This window comes from Choloepus didactylus, chromosome 15 (genome assembly GCF_015220235.1).
Source record: "Choloepus didactylus isolate mChoDid1 chromosome 15, mChoDid1.pri, whole genome shotgun sequence".
Lineage (NCBI taxonomy): Eukaryota > Metazoa > Chordata > Mammalia > Pilosa > Megalonychidae > Choloepus > Choloepus didactylus.
The window spans coordinates 81,213,490-81,227,329 of NC_051321.1; the positions used below are offsets into that span (position 1 = coordinate 81,213,490).

General features: G+C 47.4%; 1 protein-coding gene across 1 annotated transcript in view; it reads right to left on the bottom strand.

The window, feature by feature from the left end:
* The window catches only part of GRID1 (glutamate ionotropic receptor delta type subunit 1), a 737,595-nt gene that overhangs the window by 731 nt on the left and 723,024 nt on the right, over positions 1–13,840 (bottom strand). Inside the window, exon 15 of the mRNA XM_037804973.1 lies at positions 7,561–7,801. Within this exon, the coding sequence (XP_037660901.1) occupies positions 7,561–7,801 (241 nt within the window). The remainder of the gene's footprint in view (positions 1–7,560; positions 7,802–13,840) is intronic.

The following is a 13,840-nucleotide window of genomic DNA, read 5'->3' on the forward strand; positions in this document are numbered from 1 at the left end:
TTCGTGTAAACCCTGGGGGGCCTGGAGACACCAGGCCTATTGAGAGTGGTGGATAGAGGGTCAGCACCCTTCTCTGATTTCTCCCCTCCCCTCCCTAGTATGGCCAATCCTCAGTTATCTGCAGAACAGTGGCCTGGGACACTGACCCCTACTTAGCGAAGACCATGTTGGCCTTGGCTGCATCGTGTATCCCTTTACACTCTGCTTAGAAATGTCGTCACACCCAGCGATGACCCTTTGGAGAAAATGCTTTGAAGAACTGACAGGGTCAAAAGTAGCAAAACAAAGGAGTTCCATGGGAAAAAAAATGGGAATGGTCCTTGAACCCCTAATATGGTCCATGTATCTTGCCATTCAAATTTCACAACACTCCAAAGACCATGTGATGACCCCCACTTTATATAAAAAGGAAGCTCAGGTTCAAAAGGTTAGGTGATTTCCCCCGAGTCACAACCCCAGTGAGTGTCACTTTAATTTCCATTGGTCAAAATCAGTGTCACAACTGTTTTGGTAAATATTCATATCTTCAGGTTATTTTCATTTCAAAATGTATGAAGGCCACAAGTCTGGCCGGGAAGTTGGAACAGACTGAGAGAGAATTTCAGGAACTTTCAGGGTTTGATAATATAACTTTCCCTTCTGTCCTGTCCCCTCCTTCCCCATTAGAGTTGTGGAGTAGCCATCAAACTTGGAGAAGGCTGGGCAGACTAGGAGCTCTCACTGGCAGAGCCCTTTGTTTCCATCGCAGGAGAACTGAGGACCAAGGGATCTGGGGTATTGTTGGAACAACTGGTCAGTTACATAATCGTGCCTTTTCCTCCTTTCTATTTTCCTTGCAAGGCTTTAAGGACCCCTTTTGGGCATGGAAAGGAATAAAGTTTAATTTGAATTGGGAAGTGAGTGTCTTGGCTCCAGCTGAGTTCACTCTAGATTCTGACGGTTAGGAAAGAATGGCCTGGCCCTTTTTCCCCAAGTCATCTGAATGCTGGGCCAGGATCGGTGCTTGGGAGGAAACCTCAGTTTCTCTGGCATCTGGAGAGAGACAAGGGAGAACTTCCTCGCCAGGAAGGCCACAGGAAGGCAGGGAGTTGAGAGTGGCAGTAGAGCAAGGGGTGCCCTCTCTACCTAATGCCAGGGAAACAAATGGAAGCTCCAGAGCTTCAGGGAAAGAATGACCAACCGAAATCCTCCAGGAAGAAGGTAAGCCAGGGGGGTTCTGAGACAGATGCCTTCACTAGTGAAGTCTATGGGAGAAGAGGTGGGGAGGATAGTTAAAAAGGGGTAGGGCACAGACATCCAACTATCAGAATAAACAGAACTGAAAGGAATTGATCAGATACCATCAAAGCCTGAAGACCACCCCAGAGCATGTGTATGGACACCACCCAATTGCCTTTAAGTCCATATTTCTGGAGGAAAGTGCTTAAATAACTTGTTTCTGAAAACCTTATATTTTTCCCCTTGCCTGAAATTAAGGACAAAGGAAGCAGTTCCAAGAAAGACTGCAAAGTTATGCAGTTGGAATCTACTCCCATTCAAGATTGTTCACAAAATTTTAACCTTCTTGACTCAGGACAGAGAAATGCCCATAACAATTTAAGAGAACTTTCCAGGGAGAACTTCCCACCACAATGGGCTTCAAGAAAGTCATCATCCAGTTGGAGCTCATTCTGTTCAAATTCCATTACTGATGGACAAGCCCTGGGAGAAGAGGGTGTCATTAAGAGCTTCTTAAATTGGTTGTTAAACTGGACAAGGAAATGGGCAGAACTAAGGCAAAGGCCTCCTTATGCTCTCCAGAAAACGAAAGCACCCATTTCTGAGTCTCACTTGTGCTCTAAGCTGCATGCTCCTGCAGCTGTCCATTGGGACCAGAGCTGAAGTGCAGAGAATGGGAGCAAACCACCTCATTTGGAAACCCTGGAAGCTGTGTCTTCTCTATCACTTTGGGGCCACTGATTTAGCACGTGCAAGGTCATGTCTGGCCATGGTCTCTGCGTCTCTGGCCAAAAGAAGAGGAGGCAGGAGAAATCACCCTGCTCAAGGAAAGGGGCAGGAGTGATCTGAATAATTATCCATATTTCAGCCAAAATGGTGCATTCTATGATGTTATGCAAATTCAGATAATGGGCTTTTTCTAAATGTGAACTACATCAGTTTGCATCCTCATTATTCCAAGGTTTCAATGTTCAGCCAGGTAATGCCAGCTGTGGAAAGAGACTTGGAAACTTGCTTCTGTCTTCGTTAATTTACCATACATAGCTGACCTAGTCAAACATCCCTGAATACTACATAAAATTCACTGCCTGCATTTATCAAGAATTCAGCCAAATTCCAGCTCTGCATTTCTCACCCTGTATTAAATATGATGACAGATGCACTGACAAAGGTTACTGGGGAATCTCTCAGAGGCATTGTCTTGCAGAGAGATAAAGTTCTGTAATTAGGCCACTGTTCACCAACATGAAAATAACATAGTGTACTGGAAATGGTAATTAACTAAACGCTCATCTATGTAGCAGTGGCTTACACTTGGGACTTGTTAGGACTGACTTTGTTTGGAGTCCAACAGCTCCTACTTCACGTCGGGCAGGAACTAAACGTGGGATGAGGGACTTCTCACCTGATGGGGACAGTTGTAGGTGAGGTTCTTTCTTAACACTGAGACCAACTAGGTGGTAAATGAGGCCCAACAGCTAGGAGGAATTCCCTTAATGAGAGCTTCTTCAGCTCTGTCCAAAGTCTTGCCTGACCCCAAAGAGTTGGACTCGAGATCAGAGAGGAATGGCTGGAGAAGAGCAAAGGAGAGGAATGTTAAGGCAACGAAGTGGCCTACAGAGATCATGGGCAGTTTTGCAGGAGCAAGAGTTCCAATCAGCTCAGTTGCAGGCTTTGTAGGGAGGACAATGAGACGAGAGAGCTAATGACCTCCTCCCGTCATTGGTGGTGGAGGCAGGTGTGCAGAGGAATGAACTGAGGCTGGGGTGAGAAGACTTGCTCAAGGTCTCAAAATGCCATCTACCCAACTCCAAAACCCGTGTCATGTCCCACTGTCAGGCTACATGTTCCCATTTGCATTGGAAGGATTGTGTAGACCAGTGGGTTTCCTCCTGGGAAGAGTATCAAAGCACATGGGGAACTTAAAAAAAATTTCAGTTGTCCATGGCCTACTAACAGGTCAACTTGATAGGACCCTTTGGAGAACAGGGCCCAAGCATCTGTATGTCTCAAAAGCACCAGAATCAATCACTTCTGATGCAGAGCCAAAATTGAAAGCCATTGTTTTTCCAGCTGCAATGATTACTCAGCAATTTACCATTAGCAATGTTTTCTTTATAAGAGCCCAGACTGATTAATTCATTCAGTAAACATTCTTGAGTATCGACTACCAGAAGAGCTAGGGTTCTTTGTAAAGCGTCCATTTGGTCCTGGGCATACAGGATGTACTCATACTTCAATTATATTCATCACCCCTTAATGAGGGCTTCCACTGTTCCAGAGACTGGGAAACAGATGGTAATGCGGAGGTGAGGAAATTGTGGCAGACTAAAAGCACAGAAGGCAGGCAAACAACGGCAATGTGGAATTACACCCAATATATGTGCAAGGGGAGTGGACAGTGCTGGTGGGCCAGAGAGGCTTTAGAGAGGGAAGTAAAGTCTGAGCTGGTTTTGAGGATAAATGTCCAGTGCCCTCCTACTGGAAGGCCCCAGGCTAAGGGCTGCAACACGCACTACCTAACCTCGCTCTCATGCCAATTTGTCTGATCTCAGCAGTGACGCCTGTCAGGCCAGGCTCAGTGTTCAGCAGAAGAGAGAAACGGGCATTCAGAGAATGTAGACGCCTCACCAGTAGCCAGGAGCCTGGCCCAGGAAAGCACTCTGAGTCCAAACCTTCATTCCCCAAACTTTCTGGAAAATTCTGGGTAGGAAGCATGCTCCTGCACACATTGGATCAAAAGCCCCAGTGCCCAGGCCCTTAGACATGGCAGGAAGACATGGAGCAGCTCTGGGGGCAGACATACTGTTCAAATCCCAGCTCTGCTCCCACCACTTCTAAGTCTGATTTCTCCATGGGTCAACAAACAGTCATTCCTCTAGCGTTGTTGAGATGAGTCAAGCATAACTTGTCATTTGCCCAGCACTGGGGAGGTGACCTGAGATTTGATGCCTTCTTCACATTCCTTACCTGCTCACCACAAGGTCCTTGGGAATCCATAGCCCCTTGGCCACAATTTGCCAAGCACCCACCATGGGCTAGGTACTTCCTTAAGCCCTTTCACACCTCATTTGCTAAATCATCCAAGCAACAGTGGGACGTTGGCACAAATGAAGAGGGAAAAGATGCAGAAGAGAAAATATCTACATGGCATTGAAGAAAAGCAACAGAAGAGTGAGGCTGGGAAGGATGTGGAGCAAAGGCAGTGTCCCCAAGCTGGAAGCTTCCAGGGAGAGCGGGAGTTTGCCGTGGGAGGCATGCAGACAGAAGCCAGCCCACTGGCCAGAAAAGAAGGGTCTGGCTGTTCCTCTGCCCTTATTTCCAAGCCATGCTGTTAATCTTTAATCTGGAGTGAAAGCAGGGACCAGGCGGGGTAGGGTATGGGGGGAAACAGGCAAGACAGAAAGCAACAAGAATGCCAAGCTCCCAGCCCTGTGATGAATGAATCATCTCTCACTTCTCGTGTCATCTCCCATTTGTGCAGATCTCATCTTTATTTCATGAATATTTTATTTTCGGAGCAATGGTTCCACTTCCCCCATAAATCTAGCGGGTAGCTCTTTACTGCATCTGCGGAACTTGATGAACTCACCTGCATTGGATAGCTACATAATTGCCTGGTTCCTTAGAAAAAATATGAACTCAAACTCACATGATTAAGGGGTTGAATGTGCTTACTACTTTTCCTCAAGGAATGGTCTAAACTCTGAAGACGCCCCAGTATGGGCCATTAAACACAACTAGGGCTCCACCCAAAGGCAGGTCTCCGACTCTGAAGAAATATGGCCAATGCCCTCAAATGAAACATTCTAAGACTAACCAAACACACTTTTGTAATTGCAAATGCTGCTCCATAAAACATGGGCTATCAGTAACACAAAGTTGTTCTGAAGTAAATGCCATCATTTTTCTCACAGGTTGTAAAGATCTGCTTTTTTAAAATGTGCTTTGATAGACTGTAAAACACTGCTGCTTCCAGCCCTTTCCTGGTTCCTATCCCCTATACGATGAGGTCCAAACCCTTTAGCTGGGAGTGGGAGGTTCAATTATGTTCTCCAGGGGCAAAAATGTCCTTAATCTTTATGCCTTCCTGGGGGTGTGATCCCACTGTAAACAGGACCTCTTGGAGATGTTATTTTGAGTTGAGGCGTGGTGGACCTACTGAATCTGGGTGGGCCTTAATCCTATTCCTGGAGGTTTTATGAAGAGAAAGTCACGTGGAGGAGCAGAAGCTGGAAGTCAAAGGAACCCAGAAGAGAAAGGAGAGGATGTTGCCTGTGACAGAAAATCCAGCCCCAGATCATCACAGTCTTCTGGGAGAAAGCACTGCCGTGCTGACACCTCAGTTTGGACATCTAGCTTCAAAACCATGAGCCAGTAAGTCCCCACTGTTTAAGCTAATCGATTCAATGGGATTTGTTTCATCAGTTGGAATATGAAACATGCACATACCCTATGATAATTAAATCTGGGCTTTCGAGGTTTGGTCTATCACTAAACAAGGGGACGTGAAGGGATGTAACGGAAAGGGACATGGGCTTCTAACCCAGAAGAGAAAGCTCTCCCTGGAGCGGGCACTCAGAGGATTTCCTGAGTGCTGAGCCTGAACCAGTGTCCCCGGGCCCCTACCTGCCCCTCCTGGCCCAGGAGTGAGCCTCCCTGACAGTGCAATGCTTTCCTACCAGGAGAAGCTCCCCTGCTCCACCGACCCAGGGACATTTGCATAGAGGAAATCAGTCTGCAGGCTTAGGGAAAACAACAACAAAGAAACAGAGGGACACGGACAGAAGGAATGATGTGGGTCAGCTAGGATGCCCATCGATGCTTTTCTGCTTATGGACCGCAGTGGTAAGAAGAAGGGGAAGGTGCCCTTGCTCTGGCATGGATGGAGGGGCTGACGTGAGTGAGCAGCTGGTGAGAAAAATTCACTGTCCTTCCCAGGGACTTTCTTCATGGAGAATTTTCCAGTAGCAAAAGCCTGCTAACTCTTCCTTTGAGGGGGTTTCCTCAAATCTCTTCTTTGCTTCTCTCCTGCAGTGCAGGGGTGACAGGAGAACTGCTGAGGCTGTGGGAGACCTAGGCCTTGAATTTTCTTACATAAAATTATACAGTAGGCAGAAAAGGAAGATGGAAGGCCCCAGAACATTCCATATATGCTGAGTCAAGCAGCACCCTCCTCCCAATGCAAAGGAATCGTGTGGACAGTGTGCTCACTCCCTGATATGAATGGAGGGTCTAACAGAGGGGCTTTGGGGTTGACCCCCACCCTCCACCAGGGACTCGATTGCATTCCAGTGCACAGAAGTGTGGCCAGACCAGTCACTCTGGGCTGCAGGGATGGCAGCCAAGGCCATGCTCCCTCTTGAGGGCCTTGGATTTGGGTTCTCTTTGGATTTGATGCTGGTTGCTTTATCGCTCCTTGTTTCAGATTTCCATCAGTTTGCACCAACAGAATCTCTGAGAGGAGATGAGATTCCAGAAATATCTGAGGTGTACGTAGCAAGCAGGGACAGCTCTACAGATGGAGTGGCAGGGCTGGTGCTACGGATATCGGTGTGCACGTTTCCTACGGCAGAGCACCATCGCCAAATGACAAACATTCCTTGCCCCCTCCCTTAGAGGAATTGTCTCCAGGGTCCTTGGTGAAGGCTTTGTTTCAAAAAATAAGATTAGAAAAGAAAAGAAAAATGAAAGAATGAAAGAAAGAAACAGCCATCGAGAAGAAAGTGTTGAGGTACAGAAGCAACTTGTGGGAAGGAAAGTGTGCTCAGAACCTGGCATCTGGAGAAAGCTACAATGATGTCTATACTGGGTGTGTCCTAGAGGGATGACGGTAAGGCTGGGCCCTGAAGGGAGGGGGGAGAGAGGGAAGATGGGATGGTGGGGAGGGGGCAGGGGCTCCCCTCTCCCTCACGTGCTGGGAGCACAGCCATCTGTGAGAGGCCAAAGAGAACCAGGAGGGGATGATGGGGTCTCCTCTCTTACCCTACAGCTGGTCTCTCCAGGTCAGGGTGGAGGCACATGGGCGGGGCAGGGTGGGTAGGGGCTCTCTGGCGCTGCCCACGCTGTACCTGCTCTATAGATAAATACAGGACTTCAGTGGCCAGGGCTGGTCCTGCAGCATTTTGTTCAAGCATGAAAACATCATCTTGCATTTGTTCTCTTGCTTTAAAAACAAAACAAGATACCACCAACAACCCCCAATATAGAGCACAGCTTCTGTCCCTGGACAACACGACTTGGGCATATATTGGCTGTAAGAGAACACCCCCAAGGAACGGCCCCATGGGACCCTCCTGTATCTGCGCTGCTGAAGGGATCAGCGGGACCCATGGCACAGACCTCTTTGGGGGTCTCCTGATGGCACTGGTTGCTGTTCCACCACAACTCCAGGGCGGCCACCAGGCAGGCGAGGAGGAGGCCGATGGCCAGGATGCAGAAGACCCCGGCAAAGCTGTGCAGCTTGAGGGACTTGCCGTCGGCCTGGGCGCTGGTGTGGCTGGCAAGGTCACAGCGGCCCGTGTGCGGCCACCACTTCTGCTTGAGCACATCCAGGTCCCCAGTGTCCTGCAGCTCCAGGATCCTGCAAGACACAATCCAGGTCAGCCAAGGCCACTGGCCACATCTCCCGATGGGTGGGTGGTGGTGGTGGGGTGCTGCCCCTGCCTGACACGGGCTGGCCCCAGTGCAGACAACTTTGGACCATCGTAGCAGCTCTCTGCTTTCCAGCTTTTCCTCATCCAGTCCGTTCTCCTCCCTGCAGGCAGTGATCTTCCCAAAAAACAAATCAATGAGTATCGTATCACTCCCCTCTTCAAAACTGCTATGCCCTCTCCCACCCCGTCCCATTGCCACGGCCAAGGTCTGAAATTGACAACAAAGCACATAAGGCCCTTCTCATGGATTCTGACGCTCACACATTTATCTCAGCCACCAGGTCCCTACATGCACAGCCGTGTTCCGAGCCCTGGGTGCCCACCCGTGTCCTGAGCATTTAGCAGGCGTGGTCTCATTCAAGCTTCACCTCGGCCACTCTGGTCTAACACGAGGCACATTTTAGGATTGTGTAGATAGGATGCCCATGCTTACCAAAAGTAATCCTTTCTTCCCAACCTTAATAACTCTATTGACCTATATTGCTATAACTGAAGCTCCTCTCACCAGAGTTGAGCAAAATATCCATTCATTCATTCAATTTGAGTACTATGACAAGAACTATGTCCAACACTGGTGGGCTTACCTTGTAGAGATGCTTACACAGACATTAAAGCAACTGTAAAGACAGAAGCTGTGATAAGGGGCCCAGTGCAGGTGACCTCAGGACCATCCTCCGGGGCCCCTCGCTGGCTGGGAGAAGCCTGGGTCAAAACACAGAGGTTTTGGAGGTGCTGGGCCTCCATTCTGTGTCCTTGGACAAGACCTGATTTTCTTGGAAGGTCAGCTTCCTCCTCTTTAGGCCATGGACCAATGAGCCCCTTGAGATGGGTAGATCCATCAGGACAGACATTGCACGACAGGCTTTCCTCCGAGCCAGCAGAGTGGTTAGGACAGCTTAGGCCATCAGTGGATGTTGCTGCATCCACACAAGTCTGAATAGCTTGACTGAATAATGAAAACTAATCTAGACTAAAATGACCATGGTGGAGATTGAATGAGGGCATCTCCGTTAAGCACCCAGGGCACAGATTGGCACCCAGGCCAACCAGGGACCTGGTGGGTGAAATCAGTGTGTGACTGGCATGTGCACCTGTGTGGTTGGGAGTGGGACCCAGGGTCCCGCTGGGTGCCATGGAGCCCCTCACTGCCCTGCGTGTGATTGACTGGGCAGCTCCAGTGCTACTCTGCCTTGCATGGCGCGGAACGTGTCAGGGACATGGCTTGGCTGGGCGGCCACTGACCGGTGGTGACTGCAGGGCTGGCTGATGCACACGGAGAATCCAAACTCTCCCATCGCAGAAGCCATGGGACCCCAGGCCATTTACTAAAAATCCCAGCTTTAGATCCAAGAGTATAATAAATGCACCTACCTCTCAGGATTATTGTGAGAAAATGAAAAGAGGGGACCCAGGCAGATCGTTCAGCCCAAGATTTGGCAAGGGGTAAGAGCTCAATTAAAGCTGGTTAATAGGTGCACATCTGGTCAACTCCAATGGCTGTACTGACCAGGTGAGGGCAGCCGTGTCCAGTCAGCACTGATGAGAACTACCTTTGATTGAGGGACTGGTCCTTTTACGTGGCTTTAATCATCATCAAAGCCTGCAAAATAGGCCTTATTATTATATCTATTTTATGTATTGAAAACCAGATGGGTGGCCATGGTTGCAATTAGTAGGCGGCAAAGCTGCTCTTTAAAGCTGGGTCATTCTGACCCTGGGATTATGCTTTTTCCAGAATGCCCAGCTGCTCAGTGCAAGCAGTTTCATTCTCAGAGGTGAGGCTCTAGCCACAAGGATGGTAAGCCACTGGCAAAACTACGGACATGGGGTCGGACACCAAGGCGTCCACTCGCTCACTCCAGCATCGGGCAAGCTGCTGAGTTTTGCTGACACTTCCCTTCTTCTTGTTCCTTATAATTGTATGTACTTTCTATGTCCATTATTAGTCCAGAAAGGATGTAAGGCAAACACAGAATAACACAAAAACAAATGAATGCAAAAGGAAATTCAAATATGGAAGCAACAGAAGAAAGATAAAACAAGTTACAGGCACAAAAAGACGCCCAGAATGAGGCTAAACTAATGCATACCATAATAATCTCTACTCCTGCTTATGAGTAAGCTGGGACGATAATAGCCACTCCCTGAAGCCAGTTGTTCTATTTTCCAGACAGATATAATTGCAGACGCTTTCCCTTAGTCAATAGTTGTGGAGCCTGCTATACAGGAGGTGCTCAAAAATGGCTATTAAGTTGCCAACCATTCATTGAATGCCGGTTTATGGTTATGCTAACCACTTATTGAACGCCTTGGTCTGCAAACTTGTTCCAGTACTTAACCCCACCAGACACACACACATACAAACACACACACATAATAGCAGATAAACCTGTCCTTTGCCAAAATAAGGGAGTGCATCCACATTCAAGGAAATAGCTTAGTTCCCAGGACTAAAAGAAAAGGTTAATGCAGCTCCAGAGAAGGCTGGGGTCTGTTATTTTACCCAGGGACCCTTTTGGTGCCCACAGCAAGTGGCACTGCTTCCTGGAGCTGCCCCGTCACTCCTCTGTGGCACGCCCCAGCTGCGGGCAGCTCGCAGCTCTGTATGCACCTTACAACAAAGCTCCTAAAGGAACACTGGCAGCAGGAAGTTGCCAGCCTGAGGTCTGAGTGTTCCCCCAAAAGTAGACACCTGTGTGCCTAGAAGATGGATGCTTCCAGTCCAACAGGGGCTGGTGCCACGGAGGCAGATGGCGATACCACAGGAAGAGAGGGTGGTCCCCGGGAGGCACTGGCTTACAGTCTCAGGGCAGGGCTCCTACCCAAACACAGCCTTCTGCTGAGAGCGAACCATAGCACATCACTTGTTGTCAGAATGACAAGGACACCCGGGCTACCCACTGTTGTTTAGGGTGACCACTGAGGTGTGGGGGTGCAGCCCGTGTGGTCCCCGTGCTGGAAGAAATTTTGAATGCATGCCTGTTGAAGGCAAGTCTGCCCTTCTGGGACCCCACATCCCCACACCAGTCCAGGTCCCTATCCTCTGCTTCTAGTTCCTTCTGCACCCAGCAAGCCTGAAGGTGGTTGTGGTTTACAGCCCTGCTCCTCCCAAGCCAACTCTCCTGGAGGAGGATTCTCAGGTCCCCCTCTGTCTTGTCTTGAGTCCCTGCTGCCCCGATCCATTACGGCCCCAATCTAAGCTCCGTGGTCACAACCGCCCACTCCCCTCTGCAGATTAGCAGGAGATATCTGAGCAGTGTGAGCATACGGGGACCCTAACGTTCCCTCACTGGGGACCCCATGCTCCTGTGAACACTGTCTTGGTGCTGCTGCCCCTGCTGCTTTGGCCCCACCGGCTCCCTCACCGTCTGTTCTAGAGAGATGCTCTCAGGTACATCGGTTGTGGTATCACCCTGAGCCTCCCCTCTCTGTAAATCAATGAGTGTAAACCTCAAAAACATCAGTGCCTTACAGATCCTGGGGAGAAGCCATCCTTTCGACATGCCCTTATTCTGAGCGATTGATAAATCACCCCTCCTCCTTGCCTCTGGCCATCGCTCTCTGCTCCAGAGAGCAAAGGGAGGCACGGAATGTGTACTTGATTAAATCCCAGAGAAAATCCAAAAGCCTCCCTTAACTTAATCAGTTTTTCCCCCTTTCCCAGTTTTGCAAAGAAGCCCCTGAAAGGACCGGTCACGGCGTGTCCTGCTGGGCTGCCCCTGATGGGGTTTTGGTGATCAGAAAAGCAGCTGCATCTGCACATGGAGGAGTAGGGGAAGGGAGGGGACGGGCGTGGGGCCCCAACGGCAGCAAGGGCACAGCGCGGGGGGTCAGGAGATAGATGTGGTTCTGGCTGTGTGACCTGGGAGTGCTGGGTCACCTCTCTGAGCTTTGGGATGTTAAATGCATGATCTCTAAGGACCCCAAATTGATGATCCCCAGTGGTGACATTCACGCATTAATCAAGCAGCTGGATGTTGCCCGTAAGCCCAGTCACTGCCCTATCTTTTCAACTGGACACTTTTGCCACATGTTGGATATTTTTCCCTTTTCCTTTTATTTATCAGAGAAGTTGTGGGTTTATAAGACAATCATGCATAAAACACAGGCTCCCCATACAGGGCCCCACCACCAACACCCTGCATTGGTGTGGAACATTTATTATAATTGATGATAGCACATTTTTATAATTTTAGTATTAATTAAAGTTCATGGTTTAACTTAGGGTTCACTGTGCAGCGTGGCTCCGTGGAATTAAAAAAAAAATTATCCTGTTACTATATATAACATCTAACATTTCCCCTTTTAATCATATTCAGATATATTTTCAATGCTGTTAATTGTGTTCAATTTGGTAGCACAATCTTGTGCAACCAAAACCACCATTCATTACCAAAACATTGCCATCTTTCCAAATAGGAACCCTGTACATTTTAAGCCTTAACTTTCCATTCCCTACTCCTCATCCCATCCTCTGGTAACCCATATTCTAGATTCTGATTCTGAGTTTGCTTATCCTAATTTTTTCAAATCCTAATTTTTTCAAATCAGTGAGATCATACAATATTTTGTTCCTGGCTTATTTCACTCAACATAATGTTCTCAAGGTTCATCCATGCAGTTGCACATATCGGGATTTAATTCCTTTTTCAGCTGAATTGTATGTGTATACTGCATTTTATTTATCCATTCATCGGTTGATACCCACTTGGGTTGCTTCCATCGTTTGGCACTTTTGAATAATGCTGCTATGAACATCAGTGTGCAAATATCTGTTCAAGTCCTTGCTTTCAATTCTTTGTGGTATATACGTAGTAGAGGGCTTGCTGGGTCATACGATAGTTCCGTAATTAGCTTTCTGAGGAACCACTAAACTGTCTTCCATAGGGCTGTACCATTTTACGTTGCCACCAGCAACAAATGAGTGTTCCTATTTCTCCACATCCTCTCCTACACTTGTTGTTTTCCATTTTTAATAGCAGTCATTCTAATGGGTGTGAAAAGGTATCTCACTGTGGTTTTAATTTGCATTTCCCTGATGGCTAAAGATGCAGAGCATCTTCTCATGTGCTTTCTGGCCATTTGTGTATTTTCTTTGGAGAGATGTCTGTTCAAGTCTTTTGCCCATTTTAAAATTGGGTGATTTGTCTTTTGTTAAGTTGAAGGATTTCTTTATATATATATTGGATATTAATCCTTTATTGGATATGGGGTTTCCAAATATTTCCTCCCATTATCCAGGTTGTCATTTTGCCTGTATGATAAATTCCATTGAGATACAAAAGTTTTTAATTTTGAGTACATCCCATTAATCTATTTTTTTCTTTTGTTGCTTGTGCTTTGGGTTTAAAGTCTTAGAAACCATTGCCTAACACAAAGTCCTGAAGATGCTTCCATAACTTTTTTTCTAGGAATTTAATAGTTTTAGCTCTTATATTAAGGCCTTTGATCCATTTTCAGTTGATTTTTGTATAGGTGGGAGGAAGGGGTCCTCCTTTTTTTTCCAAATGGAGATCTAGTTTTCCCAGCACTATTTGTTGAAGACATTACTCTTTGCATGTTAAGTAGTCTTTGCTATCTTGTCAAAAATCAGTTGGCCATAAATGTGAGGGTTGACTCCTGAGCTCTCAATTCTATTCCATCCATCAATATGTCTGTTCTTACGCCAGTACCATGCTGGTTACAGTGAATTTCAGATCATAAAGGGAGAGTCCTCCAACTTCATTCCTCTTTTTCAAGATGGCTTTAGCTATTCAGGGCCCCTCACCCTTCCATATAAATTTGATGATTAGTTTTTCCATTTCTGCATAGAAGGTTGTTGGAGTTTGAAACGGGATTGCATTGAATCTATAATTGTTTTGGGTAGTATTGACATCTTCATGATATTTAGTCTTTCAAACCATGCACATGGAATGTCCTTCCATTTATTTAGGTTTTTTTTTCATTTCTTTTCACAATGTTTTGTA